Source organism: Ranitomeya imitator, chromosome 1 (assembly GCF_032444005.1).
Source record: "Ranitomeya imitator isolate aRanImi1 chromosome 1, aRanImi1.pri, whole genome shotgun sequence".
NCBI lineage: Eukaryota > Metazoa > Chordata > Amphibia > Anura > Dendrobatidae > Ranitomeya > Ranitomeya imitator.
The window spans coordinates 969,155,287-969,177,332 of NC_091282.1; the positions used below are offsets into that span (position 1 = coordinate 969,155,287).

The 22,046-nt window shown below is 43.2% G+C and overlaps 1 protein-coding gene across 2 annotated transcripts in view; it reads right to left on the minus strand.

Annotated features, from left to right (window-relative positions):
- Positions 1-22,046, minus strand: part of ALPK1 (alpha kinase 1) — a 280,064-nt gene that overhangs the window by 42,619 nt on the left and 215,399 nt on the right. Inside the window, exons 4-5 of one of the 2 annotated variants that reach the window (XM_069743837.1) lie at positions 16,997-17,195; positions 12,144-12,203 (exon numbers count right to left, since the gene is read on the minus strand). In XM_069743837.1, the coding sequence (XP_069599938.1) occupies positions 12,144-12,203; positions 16,997-17,195 (259 nt within the window). Of the gene's footprint in view, positions 1-12,143; positions 12,204-16,798; positions 16,891-16,996; positions 17,196-22,046 lie in introns of those variants that run through there. The other variant, XM_069743838.1, reaches the window with a different exon arrangement.

Below are 22,046 nucleotides of genomic sequence, written 5' to 3' on the forward strand. Positions count from 1 at the left end.
GTCATAGGCTATGTTGTGAGGTGAAATTTTAACTCCGCGCTTTCCAATTCACCAAACAATTTTGCCCCTATCTACATAATGGGGAAAAAAGTGAAAGGAAAAGTGTTGGAGGCGTCGCAGCTACAGAAACAAAATTTTGCACAGTCACACGTCTGGACCCTGAGAGCGTCATAGGCTATGTTGTGAGGTGAAATTTTAACCCCGCGCTTTCCAATTCACCAAACAATTTTGCCCCTATCTACATAATGGGGAAAAAGTGAAATGAAAAGTGTTGGAAGCGTCGCAGCTACAGCCACAAAATTTTGCACAGTCACACGTCTGGACCCCAAGAGCATCATAGGCTATGTTGTGAGGTGAAATTTTAACTCCGCGCTTTCCAATTCACCAAACAATTTTGCCCCTATCTACATAATGGGGAAAAAAGTGAAAGGAAAAGAGTTGGAGGCGTCGCAGCTACAGAAACAAAATTTTGCACAGTCACACGTCTGGACCCTGAGAGCGTCATAGGCTATGTTGTGAGGTGAAATTTTAACCCCGCGCTTTCCAATTCACCAAACAATTTTGCCCCTATCTACATAATGGGGAAAAAGTGAAAGGAAAAGTGTTGGAAGCGTCGCAGCTACAGCCACAAAATTTTGCACAGTCACACGTCTGGACCCTGAGAGCGTCATAGGCTATGTTGTGAGGTGAAATTTTAACCCCGCGCTTTCCAATTCACCAAACTATTTTTCCCTTATCTACATAATGGGGAAAAGTGAAAGGAAAAGTGTTGGAGGCAAATTGACAGCTGCCAGATGTGAACAAGGGGGACTTAAAGAATGAGAGCGATGGTGCCAAAGAGTATATACCGATCAGTTGCTAAGGTGGGGCCCCGACATGAGATACCACACATGGGGATATGAACACACACAAAATGCGCCACACACTACCACGTGCTTGAACACATATACCACCATCAGCACACATTTCACCACACATACACCAACCTTGCCACATAAAAGTCGAAACACAAAAGTCGCCGCTCAAAACTCACCACGCGCAAAACTCGCCACATGCAAAAACTAGGCTCACGCAAAACTCGCCACAAGTGCAAAACTCACCTCATGGAAAACTCGCCACACGCAAAACTTGCACACGCGGAAAAATTGCCACATGCACAAAAGTTGCAACACATGCAAAAGTTGCCTCACACAAAACTTGCACATACTCAAAAGGCACCAGACATAAAACTCACCACGCGCAAAACTCGCCATGCGCAAAACTTGCTGCACACAACTTGCTACACTAACCTGTCACATGCAACTCGACACACAAAAAGTTGCTACACGCATGTTGCCACACAAAACTCATCTCACAAAAGTCGCTACATGCATGTCGCCACACACAACTCAACACACACAACTTGACAGACGAAACTCGCCCTAAAACACACACAAGTCTGGTATTAGCCTTCAAAAATAAAAATCTGATTAATAAGCAGACAAACTACAAGAGCAACAAATGTACCATATAGGAAATACAGCAGCTGTCAGTCACATGACCTGTCTATTATGTGTATGTGTGAGCTAATATATACTGCCAGGGGGAGGGCTTCCTGTTGGCTGGGGATTTATCAGGCTGCCAATTTATCTTACAAATACTGAGGTAAAAATACTGAGCAAATAACGTGTTAACGAGGTCTAATACAGAAGATCACACAGGTATATACTATATACAGGGGAGATGACACACAGATATATACTATATACAGGAGAGATGACACAGGTATATACTATATAGAGGAGGAGATGACATACAGGTACATACTATATACAGGAGGAGATGACATACAGGTATATACTATATACAGGATGAGATGACACACAGGTATATACTATATACAGGAGCAGATTACCTACAGGTATATACTATATACAGGAGGAGATGACATACAGGTATATGCTATATATAGAAGATGACATACAGGTATATACTATATACAGGAGGAGATGACACACAGATATATATACTATATACAGGGGAGATGACACACAGGTATATACTATATACAGGAGGAGATGACATACAGGTATATACTATATATAGAAGGAGATGACATACAGGTATATACCATATATAGGAGGAGATGACATACAGGTATATACTATATGTAGGAGGAGATGACATACAGGTATATACTATATATAGGAGGAGATGACATACAGGTATATACTATATACAGGGGAGATGACACACAGCAGGTATATACTATATACAGGGGAGATGACATACAGGTATATACTATATACAGGAGATGACATACAGATGTATACTATATATAAGGGAGATGACAAACATGTATATACTGAGGTGAAAATGAGAGGTGTGAGGTGAAAATGAAAAGGTGTGAGTGCAAAATGAGAGGAGTGAGGGAAAATAGTGTAGTGATCGGAAAATGACAGATGTGAGGTCGAAATGACAAGTGTTAGGGGGGAATGAGAGGAGTGAGGGAGAAAATGAGAGGTGTGAGGGAGAAAATGAGAGATGTGAGGGGGAAAATTCAAGATATGATTGGGAAAATGAGAGGCGTGATGGGAAAATAAGAGAAGTGACGTGCTATAACTAACCACAGATATTTACTATGCCCAGGCAACGCCGGGCTCTTCAGCTAGTAGTCTATAAGAAAGTAACCATTCAGCTCTGTTTTCACTTGTTTGATTAGCTATGTAGGCTGCTTCTGAGTCTCTCAACCGCCTCTCCATATCGTCATCCTCCTGTGAGGTCTTACGTTTAATGTATGAGATTGTAGAGGATAAACAACCCAACAGGTATGCTTTAAGAGCATCCCAAAAAATATTAATATTGTGTGTGTCTGGATGGGACGAGACAAAACAGTCCAGCTGGTCTGTAGTTCTGTCATTGGGCCCTATCAATTTCAGCCAAAATGGGTTTAATTTCCATACTATGCTGTTATTCGTATGACTAAATCTAAGTTTAACACTAGAAGTCCCAGAGAGGGGTCATTTAACATTTCTACCATTTCTTCAGGGGGGAGCTCGAAATTTCTGGGATTTCTAGTGTCAAGAATTAACAGGCTATGATCCGAAATACCTCTACTCCCATGTTTCACCTCCCCCACCCATATCGCCAAATTACTGGATCCAAATATGTAATCTAACCGGGACAGAGTGCGTCTAACGGATGAATGACAGGTAAATTCTCTAACATCTGGATGGTGCGTTCTCCATAAATCTGACCAACCAGTTCCTTCCATAAGTAGTGATAACCGAGACGGAGAAGAGGTCACTTTCGAGGCCACGTTGTCCAATCTGAGCCTATACAAGCAATCGTCCATAACCAAATTGAAATCTCCCATACACATAACATGTGTGTCTGGATAATTTAAAGCAAAGCTCACCGTCTTTTTAATGACTGACATATTAGCCGGGGGGATTATATATACACATTATAACATAGTGTTTCAAGTTCACCGTCGCATGTACAAATATGAAGCGTCCCTCTGGATCCCTCCGAACCTCTCTAACCTCCCATCTAACATCTTTGTGGATTAACAAAGAAACCCCTCTAGAGTAAGGCTTCTTTCATACTTCTGTCTTCCAAATCTGCACAGGATCCGTCAAGATGTTGAAATGACGGATCCTGTGCAGATTGTGGAAAACGTGTGCACTGGGCCCATCTTTCTGACAGACCCGTCGAGCCTATGTGCACCTGTTGTATATGCGAAAACGCATACACAACACAAACCAGGTTAAAAAAAAATAAAAAATCGCAGTATTCTCACCTATCGGCGATCCCGCGCAGCGTTCCTAGTAATACATTGCGAAATCTCGCAGGAAGTCACGGTCTTGCGAGACCATGACTTCTCACGAGATTTTGCAATGTATTACTAGGAAGTAATGCTAGCTGCCTGGAACATAGGTGACGCTGCGCAGGAACACCGGTAGGTGAGAATATTGTGATTTTTTATTACTTTTACCATTATACCTTGTTACTGTTGATGCTGCATAGGCAGCATAAATAGTAAAAAGAGAAAGAGAGCGAGCGAGTGAGAATTTCCCTGACGGGAAATTCTTCCACGCATGCTCAGTTTGAAAAGGCGGGACTCGTCGCTGGATTCCTGCTTTTTACAGGCAGCGACGCATCCTGCTCCCATAGGCTACTATTGCAGCCAGTGACGGGCAGCGTAGGATGCTTCGCTGACCGATTTTCCGACATGCAGAAAAAACGTTCCTCTGAACGTTTTCTCTGCCTGACGGACCGATTTTTTATGCAGGATCCAGTGAAAAACGGATGAAACGGATGGCCATCCATCACAATCCGTCGCTAATACAAGTCTATGAGAAAATGCAGGATCCTGCAAATTTTTTTTCAGGATCCTGCATTCTCAAAAAAATGACAGATTGTGATGGGAGCTGAAAGACGGAAGTGTAAAAGAGGCCTAACTGGTATGGAATGCATGTACAGACCACTGCACCCCGGGCTTTTGCACATAACGAGCTGAGTGCCTGGTCAGATGTGTCTCAACCAGAGCTATAACATGGGGGTGATAGCGACGTATCTGGGAAAATACTTTAACCCTCTTTCTAGGTGTTCCGAAGCCTCTCACATTCCAAGTCATACATGTAATATCAGATGCCATGCCCCTTCATCCAAACATAGTATGCATCGTCACACTGATCACATTTCTTACAAATAATGGAGAAAATAATGGCAGCAATTTCTATAAGAAGAAGAACAACAATAACTGTCAAACTTTGAACAAGAAAAAGTAAAAAGTGCTTCAAAAGGGAGCAAAGTTCCATGCTCCTATTGCGGTCCAATAAAGAGGGTACCATCTCTGAATACAGAGTCTGGTTTAGGTGTTATCTTGGACATTAATGGGAAGAGCTCCATTTACCAAAAAATAAAGGAAAGAGAAAAAAGAGGGGAGTAAAAAGTAAAAAATCTTTCCCCACGATGAGGAAGCTTCACTTACAATGGACCCAAATATAGAGATGGCAAACAATTCAGGATTTCTTACCCTAACCATATGAGAGCGCATCCATTCCTCGGCCTCCGCTGGGGACGCAAAAAAAAGAAGTGGAGCCCTCATAAACAACTCGAAGTCAGGCCGGGTAGATCATTGAATAGAGTATGTTCTTTTCTCTGAGTTGCTTCTTTATCTCCATGAACTGAGCCCATTGCTTTTGAAGTTCTATTGAAAAATCAGGAAAAATTGAAATGGTGGCATTGTTAAATTTGATGGGGCTCTTTTGCCTTGCCTTTCGAAGTATAGCATCCCTGTCCCTGGAGTTGAGAATACATGCCAAAAAAGGGTCTCGGTGGAGCGCCCGGAGGAAGAGGCCATGTAGGAACCCTGTTGGCCCTCTCCACAGAGAAAGTTGAGGAGAATTCATCCCCTAGTGCAGTGGTTCCCAACCTTTCTGACCTTGAGAGCCACATTCAGCTCTGCAAGAGGGTCGCGAGCCACATCCAGCTCCTGCTCCCCTCACAGTAGCGGCAACCAAAACCCCCATTACGAGTACAAAGCTTTTCCACACAAAACACCCAGAAGCAGTATATCAAGATCCAGAGGTTCCCACCACACCCCCATTCAGCATTCTTCCGTCACGCACTCCCAACACAGTCACACCCAGCTTCAAGCAGCTCCATTGACTAGTAGTATCATCCTGTCTCCAGCATACCATACTTAAATTATCTCTAAACCCCCAAAACCAGTAGAAGTGTACCCAAATCTGCTCTTCTGTGCAGGGCTACTTACAAAGTTCACCATTTTGAGATGTGCTCTTCATACCTGTTTACTAAATCTGGAGCTAATGCACCAAACTGGCAGACAGCCGCGAGCCACAATTCATGGAACCACGAGCCACATGTGGCTCCCGAGCTAACGGTTGGGGACCCTTGCCCTAGTGTATCTTTGAGCCAATTCTCCAAAAATTGCTCAGGTTGTTGACCTTCTGAGCGTTCAGGCAGCCCAATAATACGGACATTGTTATGACGTAGTCTGTTTTCTAGATCATCCACCTTCTGCTTCCAAGCATTTATAGAGCCAGATACGTCGGTCAGTTTAGTCTCCAAAGGTATGGAATTGTCTTCCAGGCGAGATATCCGTGATTCAACTTCCGTAATCCGGCCACTCATGGTGGGGGAGGCGTCCCAGCTCGGAGTGTACCTCCTCTATTTTCCCAGACAGGGATGTCCTAGTTAAGGATATAGCTTGCATCAGCTGTTCAGATGCCTGTTTTAAAGTTCAATCCTTTTGTTCCTCTCCCTCCTCACTATCAGAGGTGTGGTTTTTCCGCTGGCCTGTAGATTTGACCCCAGATGAGCTGTCTTTATGCGATCGCAGGTTATCAGAGGGGTCAGGTCGCATATATTTTTTCAGCTTCTCAGATGCACTTGAATTTCTTGAACGGTTCCGAATTAAAGTCTTGAGATTACAGTATGTAACACTTCAGTAGAATATAGACAGTATAAGCCTGTCATGCCAGAGTATAGTAGCATAAACAATTGCACTCAAAGCCATCATAAAGCTTGCAAGCTCTTTGCAAAGCAATACCCTGCAGGGTCAGTAAGTTATTGCAACAGTTACAATTATGGCTTCAGGGGAGGGGAGGGCTCAGGATGCAAGGCTAAGGCTACTTTCACACTAGCGTTGACTGCAATCCGTCACAATGCGGTCGTTTTGCAGAAAAAATGCATCCTGCAAAAGTGCTTGCAGGATGCGTTTTTCCCCATAGACTTGTATTGACGACGCATTGCGACGGATTGCCACATGTCGCATCCGTTGTGCGATGGATGCGTCGTGCTTTGGCGGACCGTCGGGAGCAAAAAACGCTACATGTAACGTTTTTTGCTCCTGACGGACCGCTTTTTCCGACCGCGCATGCGCGGCCGGAACTCCGCCCCCCACCTCCCCGCACCTCACAATGGGGCAGCATATGCGCCGGAGAAATGCATCCGCTGCCTCCGTTGTGCAGTGCGATAAACGCTAGCGTCGGAATCTCTGCCCGACGCATTGCGACGGGCAGAATAGCAACTTTGAAACTCATCAAAGAGAATGAAGACTTTCTAGACAGAACAGAAGCATCTCTACTGGTCACAGAAGGTGCAAAAAGTGTCAGAGAACCTCCAAAAGCAGATGAGTGGAAGCATGTGACCAAAAGAAGCAAGAAGACCATGGAGAAATCACCAACCACACAACTGAAGAACCGATATCAAATCTTTGTAGAGGATGAAGATGGCACACCTAAGAATGAAGCAATACCAGCAAGCAAAAAAGAAAAGGGCACACAGCAACAAGTGACAGCAAAAAGTACAGCCAAGAAGCAACGAAGAGTGGTGGTGGTGGGAGACTCACTACTGAGAGGCACAGAAGCAGCCATCTGCAGACCGGACATAACTGCAAGAGAAGTATGCTGCCTTCCAGGTGCGATGATCAAGGATGTGACCGATAGGATACCAAAGCTCTTCAGCTCCAAGGACGTCCACCCATTTCTTCTGATACATGTTGGCACCAATGACACGGCAAGGAAGGACCTACCGACAATCTGCAAGGACTTTGAAGAGTTGGGGAAGAAAGTAAAGGAACTGGATGCACAGGTAGTTTTTTCTTCTATCCTTCCAGTAGATGGGCATGGCACCAGGAGATGGAACAGGATCCTTGATGCAAACAACTGGCTAAGACGATGGTGCAGACAACAAGGATTTGGATTCCTGGACCACGGTGTGAATTACTGGTATGATGGACTCCTCGCCAGAGACGGACTACACCTCAACAAACCTGGGAAACACACATTCGCCAGAAGACTCGCTACACTCATCAGGAGGGCGTTAAACTAGAAGAAGAGGGGACGGGAAGAAAAACATTAGACTCGAACAAAGACGACCCAGGAAAACATACTCAGAAGGGAGGTAAGAACATTTCTAAAACAATCCACAGTGAGGAGATTGGAACAAAACAAAATCCTCTAAACTGCATGCTCGCAAACGCCAGAAGCCTGACAAACAAGATGGAAGAACTAGAAGCAGAAATATCTACAGGTAACTTTGACATAGTGGGAATAACCGAGACATGGTTAGATGAAAGCTATGACTGGGCAGTTAACTTACAGGGTTACAGTCTGTTTAGAAAGGATCGTAAAAATCGGAGAGGAGGAGGGGTTTGTCTCTATGTAAAGTCTTGTCTAAAGTCCACTTTAAGGGAGGATATTAGCGAAGGGAATGAGGATGTCGAGTCCATATGGGTTGAAATTCATGGAGGGAAAAATGGTAACAAAATTCTCATTGGGGTCTGTTACAAACCCCCAAATATAACAGAAAGCATGGAAAGTCTACTTCTAAAGCAGATAGATGAAGCTGCAACCCATAATGAGGTCCTGGTTATGGGGGACTTTAACTACCCGGATATTAACTGGGAAACAGAAACCTGTGAAACCCATAAAGGCAACAGGTTTCTGCTAATAACCAAGAAAAATTATCTTTCACAATTGGTGCAGAATCCAACCAGAGGAGCAGCACTTTTAGACCTAATACTATCTAATAGACCTGACAGAATAACAAATCTGCAGGTGGTTGGGCATTTAGGAAATAGCGACCACAATATTGTGCAGTTTCACCTGTCTTTCACTAGGGGGACTTGTCAGGGAGTCACAAAAACATTGAACTTTAGGAAGGCAAAGTTTGAACAGCTTAGAGATGCCCTTAATCTGGTAGACTGGGACAATATCCTCAGAAATGAGAATACAGATAATAAATGGGAAATGTTTAAGAACATCCTAAATAGGCAGTGTAAGCGGTTTATACCTTGTGGGAATAAAAGGACTAGAAATAGGAAAAACCCAATGTGGCTAAACAACGAAGTAAGACAGGCAATTAACAGTAAAAAGAAAGCATTTGCACTACTAAAGCAGGATGGCACCATTGAAGCTCTAAAAAACTATAGGGAGAAAAATACTTTATCTAAAAAACTAATTAAAGCTGCCAAAAAGGAAACAGAGAAGCACATTGCTAAGGAGAGTAAAACTAATCCCAAACTGTTCTTCAACTATATCAATAGTAAAAGAATAAAAACTGAAAATGTAGGCCCCTTAAAAAATAGTGAGGAAAGAATGGTTGTAGATGACGAGGAAAAAGCTAACATATTAAACACCTTCTTCTCCACGGTATTCACGGTGGAAAATGAAATGCTAGGTGAAATCCCAAGAAACAATGAAAACCCTATATTAAGAGTCACCAATCTAACCCAAGAAGAGGTGCGAAACCGGCTAAATAAGATTAAAATAGATAAATCTCCGGGTCCGGATGGCATACACCCACGAGTACTAAGAGAACTAAGTAATGTAATAGATAAACCATTATTTCTTATTTTTAGTGACTCTATAGCGACAGGGTCTGTTCCGCAGGACTGGCGCATAGCAAATGTGGTGCCAATATTCAAAAAGGGCTCTAAAAGGGAACCTGGAAATTATAGGCCAGTAAGTCTAACCTCTATTGTTGGTAAAATATTTGAAGGGTTTCTGAGGGATGTTATTCTGGATTATCTCAATGAGAATAACTGTTTAACTCCATATCAGCATGGGTTTATGAGAAATCGCTCCTGTCAAACCAATCTAATCAGTTTTTATGAAGAGGTAAGCTATAGACTGGACCACGGTGAGTCATTGGACGTGGTATATCTCGATTTTTCCAAAGCGTTTGATACCGTGCCGCACAAGAGGTTGGTAAACAAAATGAGAATGCTTGGTCTGGGGGAAAATGTGTGTAAATGGGTTAGTAACTGGCTTAGTGATAGAAAGCAGAGGGTGGTTATAAATGGTATAGTCTCTAACTGGGTCGCTGTGACCAGTGGGGTACCGCAGGGGTCAGTATTGGGACCTGTTCTCTTCAACATATTCATTAATGATCTGGTAGAAGGTTTACACAGTAAAATATCGATATTTGCAGATGATACAAAACTATGTAAAGCAGTTAATACAAGAGAAGATAGTATTCTGCTACAGATGGATCTGGATAAGTTGGAAACTTGGGCTGAAAGGTGGCAGATGAGGTTTAACAATGATAAATGTAAGGTTATACACATGGGAAGAGGGAATCAATATCACCATTACACACTGAACGGGAAACCACTGGGTAAATCTGACAGGGAGAAGGACTTGGGGATCCTAGTTAATGATAAACTTACCTGGAGCAGCCAGTGCCAGGCAGCAGCTGCCAAGGCAAACAGGATCATGGGGTGCATTAAAAGAGGTCTGGATACACATGATGAGAGCATTATACTGCCTCTGTACAAATCCCTAGTTAGACCGCACATGGAGTACTGTGTCCAGTTTTGGGCACCGGTGCTCAGGAAGGATATAATGGAACTAGAGAGAGTACAAAGGAGGGCAACAAAATTAATAAAGGGGATGGGAGAACTACAATACCCAGATAGATTAGCGAAATTAGGATTATTTAGTCTAGAAAAAAGACGACTGAGGGGCGATCTAATAACCATGTATAAGTATATAAGGGGACAATACAAATATCTCGCTGAGGATCTGTTTATACCAAGGAAGGTGACGGGCACAAGGGGGCATTCTTTGCGTCTGGAGGAGAGAAGGTTTTTCCACCAACATAGAAGAGGATTCTTTACTGTTAGGGCAGTGAGAATCTGGAATTGCTTGCCTGAGGAGGTGGTGATGGCGAACTCAGTCGAGGGGTTCAAGAGAGGCCTGGATGTCTTCCTGGAGCAGAACAATATTGTATCATACAATTATTAGGTTCTGTAGAAGGACGTAGATCTGGGGATTTATTATGATGGAATATAGGCTGAACTGGATGGACAAATGTCTTTTTTCGGCCTTACTAACTATGTTACTATGTTACTATGTTAGTGTGAAAGTAGCCTAAGAGTGAAAGGAGTTCAGCATGAAATGTGGCATACACCACTCCTTATTTATCTATATTCAATGCCTTTTCCTCTTCTTAGGCAGCATAATAAAAGATTACTGTAGTTCCAGCGTGGCGAGTAATAAGCTAAATCACCAGCTAATCCAGCCCTGGCCCGGGCAGTGGGAGCAGAGGGAAAAAGCACATGTAATGGTGCAAATGCTGAGAGCCGTCCGGCGTTTTATGTGATTAATGAGGGGCCAGTTTCTCAGGATTCACACCGTGCGATCCTCCTCTCATACCTCCAAGTACGGTAATCAGCCTACTCGTCCTGAGCCGAACGCCCGCACTCCGTGTCTTCTACTCCTTAGGAGCGCTGCAAGAAAATGGCAGCCGACTCCTGCAGACGCTGCCCTCCACCTGGAAATCCCAGGATTATATCCCACCGTAGCCGCGGTTCGGATCTCCTCAGGAACCGGACAGCTCCAGGTGCCCATGGGAATGCAGCGATACCCGGATAGAGCCTCATGGGTGAGATAATGGCAAGTTATTAATCAGGATGATCGGAGCTCCAGCCTAGCACGTCCTTCTTGCTCCACTACATCGCCACGCTCAAGTAGATGGACTTTGGTTGATAATAGTTCTGGTGCTGTATTTATGTACTGATAGTAGCTCTAGTGAAGTACTGATCTGGTGGGTCTAGTGATGTATTTATGTACTGAAGGTGGTTCTAGAGATGTATTCATGTACTGATGGTGGTTCTGGTGCTGTATATATTGATTGTGGTTCTGGTGGATGTATCCATGTACTGATGGTGAGTCTGATGATGCATTCTTGTATTGTTATTGGTTCTAATCCTGCATACATGTAGCAAGACATAACTTAACATCAGTTTTAAAATCAAGCACTGTGGCATGCCAAGTACTAACAGTGTGTACTCTCACTATCAGGATCCAGCTCTGTTTGTTGATTCGAGTGGTTATCCCATGACTGCTCATATGTAATTTTCATACTTCCGGTCACGTATCAAATATCATTTCTTCCTGCTTCTCTCAATGAAGCAGAGGCTGTAGTTTCTCATTAAACATTGAGAGAATCAGGAAGAAAAACTAGTGGGCACATGATTGTAAGTATGCAAATTGCATATGATTAGTCACATGAGGACTACTCAAGCCGCTTAATTTGTATATAGAAGGGGGTCGCCAAATTAAGCTTTTGCCCCAGGTGCAGGATAGCCTAGATTCGCCTCTGCTTTACTGTTACTATACACTTACCTGTTGCTGCATTGTTGCTTATTAAACTGCTTAATATATATTCTGCTTTCAAAAGTTTTCCTGTGAAAACAAATATTAAACATTTTATGATCAATGAAATGTATAATCTTTTTCTTCAATGTACACATTAAAACATGTCTCCAATTGTCCACTTTGGATCAAGCACGGACGGAGAAAAATGTGCTATTACCAAGGCGACCATACAACACTAAGCGAAAATCATGCATGGTTACAGTTTTAATTAACATGATGCACAAATCGTCAATAACCAAAGACTTTAAGAGGAAAACTGCAAGTATAACGATATTCCTTCTACAAATACTTCTTTTACCCCTTCATACATGCCTGCCCATTGTTTTTTTTAAATAGTTGGAAAAAAAAGTACACATAATAGGTGGTTAAAAGATATCTCTGGTGCTGCTTATCATCACTGAAGGCAAACAAAAGGATATGAAAAACTATCCTTTTGGCTCCCTGTATTCCCTAACCACAGCCCTCAGTAAGAAATCTTCTTTCACTTTCACAGACATTAGATTGTGGGAAAAATCCTACTAAAATTCAAAGATCCTCTCATGAAAAACAAATGCCTAAAAGTCACCTGGCAGCCCCATTCCGAACAGAAAACAACTAGAAAGTGGTATCTTAACAGGAGTTTGGAGGCAGCAGCAATCTACTATATAATTGTCTAAGGGTCACTTCCGTCTTTCTGTCTATCTGTCACGGATATTCATTGGTCGCGGTCTCTGTCTGTCATGGAAATCCAAGTCGCTGATTGGTCGTGGCAAAACAGCCACGACCAATCAGCGACGGGTACAGTCCGGCAGAAAAATGGCCGCTCCTTACTCCCTGCAGTCAGTGCCGGCGCCCGCTCCATACTCCCCGCAGTCTGTGCCCGGCGCCCGCTCCATACTCCCCGCAGTCTGTGCCCGGCGCCCGCACCATACTCCCCGTAGTCAGTGCCCAGCGCCCGCTCCATACTCCCCGCAGTCAGTGCCCGGCGCCCGCTCCATACGCCCCGCAGTCTGTGCCCGGCACCCACTCCATACTCCCCTCCAGTCAGCGCTGACACAGGGTTAATGGCAGCGTTGATCGTGGTGTAACCCACTCGGTTAACGCTGCTATTAACCCTGTGTGACCAACTTTTTACTATTCATGCTGCCTATGCCGCATCAATAGTAAAAAGATCTAATGTTAAAAATAATAATAAAAAAAAAATAGTTATATACTCACCGTCCGTCGGATCAGGAACAGGCATTTCCCGCTCCTCGCGATGCCCCGGTGACCGCTCCATGCATTGCGGTCTCGCGAGACCGCTACGTCATCATCTCGCGAGACCGCAATGCACTCTTCAGACTGGAGCGCGCGAGGAGTGTCAGTAACTGCTTCGATCCGGGGGCCAATGGAGGGTGAGTATATAACTATTTTTTATTTTAATTCTTTTGTTTTAACAGGGATATGGTGCCCACATTGCTATATACTGCGTGGGCTGTGCAATATATTACGTGGGCTGTATTATATACTACTACGTGGCTGGGCAATATTCTACGTGGCTGGGCAATATACTACGTGACTGGGCAATATACTACGTGACTGGGCAATATACTGCGCGGGCTCTGCAATGTACTGCGTAGGCTGTGCAATATAGTACGCGGGCTGTGTAATGTACTACGCGGTCTGTGCAATGTACTACGCGGTCTGTGCAATGTACTACGCGGGCTGTGCTATACACTACGTGGCCTGTTATACACTACGTGGCCTGTGTTATGCACTACGTTGCCTGTGTTGTATACTGCGTGCGTGGTACTGCGCAGGTTGTGCAATATACTATGCGACTGTGCAATATACTACGTGGCTGGGCAATATACTACGCGGCTGGGCAATATACTACGTGACTGGCCAATATACTACGTGACTGGGCAATATACTACGTGTCTGTGCTGTATACTACGTGGCTCTGTGCTGTATACTACGTGGCTGGGCAATATACTATGTGACTGGGCAGTATACTGCGTGACTGGGCAGTATACTACGTGACTGGGCAGTATACTACGTGTCTGTGCCATATACTACGTGGCTCTGTGCTGTATACTACGAGACTGGGCAATATACTATGTGACTGGCCAATATACTACGTGACTGGGCAGTATACTACGTGTCTGTGCTGTATACTACGTGGCTCTGTGCTGTATACTACGTGACTGGGCAATATACTACGTGGCTGGGCAATATACTATGTGGCTGGGCGATATACTATGTGGCTGGGCAATATACTACATCACTGGGCAATATACTATGTGGCTGGGCAATATACTACGTGGCTGGGCAATATACTACGTGGTTGGGCAATATACTACGTGGCTGGGCAATATACTACGTGGCTGGGTAATATACTACGTGGCTGGGCAATATACAACGTGGTTGGGCAATATACTATGTGGCTGGGCAATATACTACGTGGCTGGGCAATATACTACGTGGTTGGGCAATATACTACGTGGCTGGGCAATATACTACGCGGGCTGTGCAATATACTATGTGGACATGCATATTCTAGAATACCCGATGCGTTAGAATCGGGCCACCATCTAGTTGTGTATACTGAGAGTGCTGTCTAACATATCTATGTAATGCAGCAGAAGTGTAGCTAAGTGATGGGTTCAGTCATAGCCATTCCGCCAGACCTTTGGCGCAACTGGTATAAACTGGTGATTGCAAATTTTACTGCAACTTTCAGCAAAAGTAAATATAATCCATGATTACACATCCACAATATATAGGGCACAAAAGCTTGATGACCATTGTTTAGAACACATCCTTGTTCACACGGAGAGGCACAAACCTTGAAAAGCCCTGTCTCTGGTAAATATAGAATAATACATCTCACAATGTCTATCAATATAGAATGGGTGAAGGGTAAAGGTACCGTCACACTGAACGATATCGCTAGCGATCCGTGACGTTGCAGTGTCCTGGCTAGCGATATCGTTCAGTTTGACACGCAGCAGCGATCAGGATCCTGCTGTGATGTCGTTGGTCGCTGCAGAAAGTCCAGCACTTTATTTCGTCGCTGGACTCCCTGTAGACATCGCTGAATTGGCGTGTGTGACGCCGATTCAGAGATGTCTTCACTGGTAACCAGGGTAAACATCGGGTTACTAAGCGCAGGGCCGCGCTTAGTAACCCGATGTTTACCCTGGTTACCAGCGTAAAAGTTAAAAAAAAAAAAAACACTACATACTTACCTTCCGCTGTCTGTCCCCCGCTGTGCTTCTCTGCACTGGCTGTGAGCGCCGGCCAGCCATAAAGCACAGCGGTGACGTCACTGCTCTGCTTTCCGGCCGCTGTGCTCACAGTCAGTGCAGGAAGGCACAGCGCCGGGGACAGACAGCGGAAGGTAAGTATGTAGTGTTTGTTTTTTTTACTTTTACGATGGTAACCAGGGTAAACATCGGGTTACTAAGCGTGGCCTTGCGCCTAGTAACCCGATGTTTACCCTGGTTACTGGCATCGTTGGTCGTTGGAGAGCTGTCTGTGTGACAGCTCTCCAGCGACCAAACAGCGACGCTGCAGCGATCGGCATCGTTGTCGGTATCGCTGCAGTGTCGCTGAGTGTGAAGGTACCTTTAGTGGTGACTTTTCTGTTATCATCCTTGCAGTTTGCTGGCAGATAAACTCCAGTTCACCATGATCAAAGCTCAGTTTCTCTCAATATCTCTCAATCCTCTTTTAACACCCTGGGGAAAGTCAACAATCCTCAAGATCATGTATGTAGAAGTGCTTCTCTACCTGCCCGGACTTCTATCGTGCTGAGGATTCCTCATTTCTTCTCATCCCAGATGTAAACTCTCTTTCTCATTTGCCATTATAATAGACTTTAATCTAATGCCTCATTCATAAGTCCGTGTTGCACATATGTAGTGTATACATTTTTTTTCACAGATAGAAAACATATCCATTATAATTTATGGTGCTATTCGCATGTTCATGTCCTTTTTTCAAGGGCCAATACAAGTCTATGGGTCCGTGACAAACACGTACAGATGTTCATGTGCCAGCGTTCGCATGCTCCCTTGGCTAACCAATGAACCCATTGTCATTCCTAGCCAGTTTCCAGATCAGGAAACCTAACGAGGCAGTGTGTTTGTCACCGGCACATTCTACATACTGTATATAGATACCATATATTATTTGTAGAACCAGACATATTTAGCTTCCATGTATTCTTCCACCTCCATAAGCATAATTATGCACTTGTGGTCAAGCTGAATATGCATATTAATGACTAAGTGGAGGGGAGGTTTTAATTGTCAGTTAATCATTGCTTTGCAGCACTGAGGTTCAAACCCGACCAAGGACAACATCTACAGGGAGTTGATGATGTCTGTAAAGCGTTGTGAAAATTACTGGCTCTATATAAGCAAGTAAAATAAATACAATATCTAAGAAAGAACCTGTGCTTTCTTAACTGTATTGTTTATTTAGTCAAGTGGATTTGCTATATAGGCACAAGCTCTTGGATTGTGTCTTGTGTTCTAGAAGCTCTTGATCAGAAGTATGGCAGTTTAGATACCCCTGTTTGAAACCAGCAGGGAATATTTATTAGGGAACAAAAGCTCCAATTAGTATTTTCCACGCCCTTTCACAAATCCCTCTACCTCTTTAGGCTCACAGACTCTTTATCTTGGTTCCTTTGTTGGAGAAAAGGAAGGCTGGCTCTAGGTTTCAAAAGATGCCACAGGGTTCAGAAGAATGTCATCCCTATAATGGCACAGAGTGTCCTCTTGAAAGTCAAGTAGATCTTAATTGGGACTAAGCTGAGAAAACAGAGAAAGATCAACTAATAGATACGTCACCTGAATTTACAGAGATACGAGCTTGCCGAATAACCACCTGTGGAGCTATTGGGGTGGAGGGCCAAATTTTATGTAAAACTTTGGCAACAGAAAGCAATCTCGTGGATGCATCTGCCCAATATAGAAATCGATCAATCAAAAATACAATTGCAGCCGCTGTAGAACTGTCATGGACCCGGATACAAGCCTTCAAAAATACCTAAATAAAAGAACACAAATTATTATTATCTATGTATATTTGTATATCATGTTATTGGTGTGTTCACTGTTTTTTGTGGATATACTTACTTAATATTTTTTATGTTACATAAGTACATGACCATTTCTTTATTATAATGAGTTCTGCACTGGAGTAATCAACACATTACAAGGACAGATTTTACATCCCTTTGATGCTACCATTTTTTTTAAATATGTGTAAGTGAATCATTAAACTGCAGGATCAGTGATGAAAAACATGATCTTTCTCCCAACATTTTAATGAAAGGGTATCAAGAGTTGAGGGAATACATTTACAAAAGATTGAAACAAATATAAGAGTGCAAAACTGATTGAAAACATTTTTATATAACATAAATGATTCTGTGCCATACCTATTAATGAGAAAAAAATACCTTCTGAACTCTTTGGTGTTATGTATCAGTACATAATGAAATAACATTTGGACCTTACAAGATCTTAAATTAGGTAAATATGACCTCAGATGAACAACAACCCATGACAAATTAGAGTATCATTATTTATTTAACCCATTATCTACCAATGTCCTTTTTTGGGGGACGCCTAATGTTTAGCTTCTAACAACTAAGAATTTATAATTTTTATAATTAGGTCCAATTTTTTGTGTTGTGCTTGTAAAATGAATGTTTTCAAAATAGGAAATCATGTAATTGTCATTTTTAATTGAATATTGGGACACCCTTTTCTGAAAAATCCGTACTTGTAAAAATTTTAATTCGGCAAGTAATGGGTTAACAAAAATGAGGCCAATATGTGAAACATTAAGTACAACCATACTGAATCCATAGGAATTAGGAGGTATAAATTGCAGTCAGATTCTGTTAATAAAATGTCATTGATTAGTTGTTCATTGACAAGTGTGACCACCTCTATAAAAGCAGAAGTTTGGGCAGTTTTCTGCTCTGGAGGTTTCAGGCGAGTGTTAATACAATGAAAAATAGGAAAGACACCAGGAAAGATCTGAGAGAAACAATTGTTGCTGCCCATCAATCTGGAAATGGTTGCCAGGTTATTTTTTCAACAATTTGGAGTACATATTTCATATAGTTGCACTTTTCTTTTACAAGTGGAATACATTCACAACAGTTGTCAATTTTGACCATAGGGGACGTCACAGCAAATTCTCCCCACGTTCACACTCTGCAATGCTCAGAGAAATTGCACCCAAGAGCTAAAGCTAAAGTTTAGACACTAAAGGCTTCAGTTGCAGGTCTGTAGATAATCAAAGCAAAGTGAAGATGTTTGGCCATAATGACCTGTGCTATGTTTGGCAAACTATGTTTGAGTTTTAGATAATTAAATTGCATTTTATTGCATGAAATCAGTTTTTGATCACCAAACAACTAACAGAATTCTGTCTCTCACTGACCTGTTAATTATTCTTTAAAAAGCCCTCCTACTCTGCACTCATTACCTGTATTATTTGCACCTGTTTAAACTCATTACCTGTATAAAGACACCTGTCCACATACTCAACCAATCAAACTCCAGCCTCTCCACCATGGCCAAGACCAAAGAGCTGTCTAAGGACACGAGGGACAAAATTGTAGACCTGCACAAGGCTGGGAAGGGCGACAGGACAATAGGCAAGCTGCTTGGTGAGAAGGCAACAACTCTTGGCACAATTATGAGAAAATGGAAGAAACACAAGATGACTGTCAACCTTCCTCGGTTTGGAGCTCCATGCAAGATCTCTCCATGTGGGGTAAGGAGGATTGTGAGAAACTTCAGGAATCAGCCTACAACTACATTGGAGGACCTGGCCAATGATCTGAAGAGAGCTAGGACAACAGTAAGAAGCATTTCAAGGTCCTGGAGTGGCCTAACCAGTCTTTCTGAACCCAATAGAAAATCTTTGGAAGGGGCTTAAACATAAAGCAAACCTGTCAGCTGTTTTGGCCGCTATAAGATGTGGCCACCCCCTTTCAGGGCTTATCTACAGCATTCTATAATGCTGTAGCTAAGCCCCTGGTCCGACCTGCAAGTGAAGAAAAATAAGTTTTATTATACTCATCTGGTGGGGCAGTCCAATCCGATGGGTGTTGCAGGTCTGGGTCCGGCGCCTCCCATTTTCTTGCGATGCCGCCCTCCTGCTTCTACATCGCTTCCTGGCATCATGCTCCTGCGCAGGCGTACTTTTCTGCCCTGTTGAGGGCAGAGCCAAGTACTGCAGTGCGCAGGCGCTGGGAAAGGTCAGAGAGGCCCTCAACAGGGCAGATAAGTATGCCTGCACAGGAGCGCGATGCCGGGGAGTGATGAAGCAAGCAGGAGGGCAGCATCGCAAGAAGATGGGAGGTGCCGGACCCGGACTTACAACATCCATCGGACGGCACCGCACCCCCGGTTGAGTATAATAAAACTTATTTTTCTTCACTTCCTCCACCAAATATCACAGTGGGTGCAAGACACTATGTCTTGTACGCCTCTCCAGATCTCCGTCTAACCATTAGACGACCAGGTGTTGATTTGGGGATGCTTCAGCAAGGCTGGAATTGGGCAGGTTAATCTTTGCAAAGGGCATATGAATCAAGCCGCATGCAAGGTTATCCTGGAAATACAGTTGATTCCTTCTGCTCAGGCAATGTTCCCCAACTCTGAGGACTGGTTATTCCAGCTGGACAATGCACCATGCAACACAGCTAGGTCAATCAAGGTGTGGATGAAGGACCACCACATCAAATCCCTGTCATGGCCAGCCAAACCTCCAGACCTGAATCTCATTGAATTAGAAAGATAAGCGCGTGCACAGCCGTATATAAGGTGCCAGAGTATGTTCCAATACCATGTCGCATGGACTTGCGGTGGATGCCGCGTCCCCTTCAGACCAGACACGCAGGCTCTAGATCTTCTATAGTTATCTGCCGGATTCTGCTACACTCCTGAGACATGGACTGCGTCCACCTTCTGCTACGTGACTGATGAAGGTCCGGCTAATAGGACCGAAACGTTTTTTTTGCTACTAAGCGTGGATACAATTAAACCACTTATAAAGCTAAGTTTGAGTGCCGAGTTTTTTGCTACTGGACCCCATTGAAAACCTCTGGAATGTAATCAAGAGGAAGATAGATAGTCACAAGCGATCAAACAAAGAAGAACTGCTTACATTCTTGTACCAGGAGTGGCATAAGGTCACCCAAAAGCAGTGTGAAAGACTGGTGGAAAGCATGCCAAGACGCATGAAAGCTGTGATTAAAAATCATGATTATTCCACAAAATATTGATTTCTGAACTCTTTCCGAGTTAAAACATTAGTATTGTTGTTTCTAAATGATTTTGAACTTGTTTTTTTTTTTTTTGCATTATTTGAGGTCTGCAGCAATACATTTTTTTTGCTATTTTGACCATTTATCATTTTCATAAATACAAAATTCATTGCTTGGAAATTAGGAGACATGTTGTCAGTAGTTTATAGTATAAAAGAACAATTTACATTTTACTCAAAAATATACCTATAAAGAGAAATATAAGACAAAGTGAAAATGTTGCAGTGGTCCCTTATTTTTACCCAGAGCTGTATGTGCGTATATATATATATATATATATATATATATATATATATATATATATATATATATATATATACAGTGGGGCAAAAAAGTATTTAGTCAGTCAGCAATAGTGCAAGTTCCACTACTTAAAAAGATGAGAGGCGTCTGTAATTTACATCATAGGTAGACCTCAACTATGGGAGACAAACTGAGAAAAAAAAATCCAGAAAAATCACATTGTCTGTTTTTTTATCATTTTTTTTGCATATTATGGTGGAAAATAAGTATTTGGTCAGAAACAAACAATCAAGATTTCTGGCTCTCACAGACCTGTAACTTCTTCTTTAAGAGTCTCCTCTTTCCTCCACTCATTACCTGTAGTAATGGCACCTGTTTAAACTTGTTATCAGTATAAAAAGACACCTGTGCACACCCTCAAACAGTCTGACTCCAAACTCCACTATGGTGAAGACCAAAGAGCTGTCAAAGGACACCAGAAACAAAATTGTAGCCCTGCACCAGGCTGGGAAGACTGAATCTGCAATAGCCAACCAGCTTGGAGTGAAGAAATCAACAGTGGGAGCAATAATTAGAAAATGGAAGACATACAAGACCACTGATAATCTCCCTCGATCTGGGGCTCCACGCAAAATCCCACCCCGTGGGGTCAGAATGATCACAAGAACTGTGAGCAAAAATCCCAGAACCACGCGGGGGGACCTAGTGAATGAACTGCAGAAAGCTGGGACCAATATAACAAGGCCTACCATAAGTAACACACTACGCCACCATGGACTCTGATCCTGCAGTGCCAGACGTGTCCCACTGCTCAAGCCAGTACATGTCCGGGCCCGTCTGAAGTTTGCTAGAGAGCATTTGGATGATCCAGAGGAGTTTTGGGAGAATGTCCTATGGTCTGATGAAACCAAACTGGAACTGTTTGGTAGAAACACAACTTGTCGTGTTTGGAGGAAAAAGAATACTGAGTTGCATCCATCAAACACCATACCTACTGTAAAGCATGGTGGTGGAAACATCATGCTTTGGGGCTGTTTCTCTGCAAAGGGGCCAGGACGACTGATCCGGGTACATGAAAGAATGAATGGGGCCATGTATCGTGAGATTTTGAGTGCAAACCTCCTTCCATCAGCAAGGGCATTGAAGATGAAACGTGGCCGGGTCTTTCAACATGACAATGATCCAAAGCACACCACCAGGGCAACGAAGGAGTGGCTTCGTAAGAAGCATTTCAAGGTCCTGGAGTGGCCTAGCCAGTCTCCAGATCTCAACCCTATAAAAAACCTTTGGAGGGAGTTGAAAGT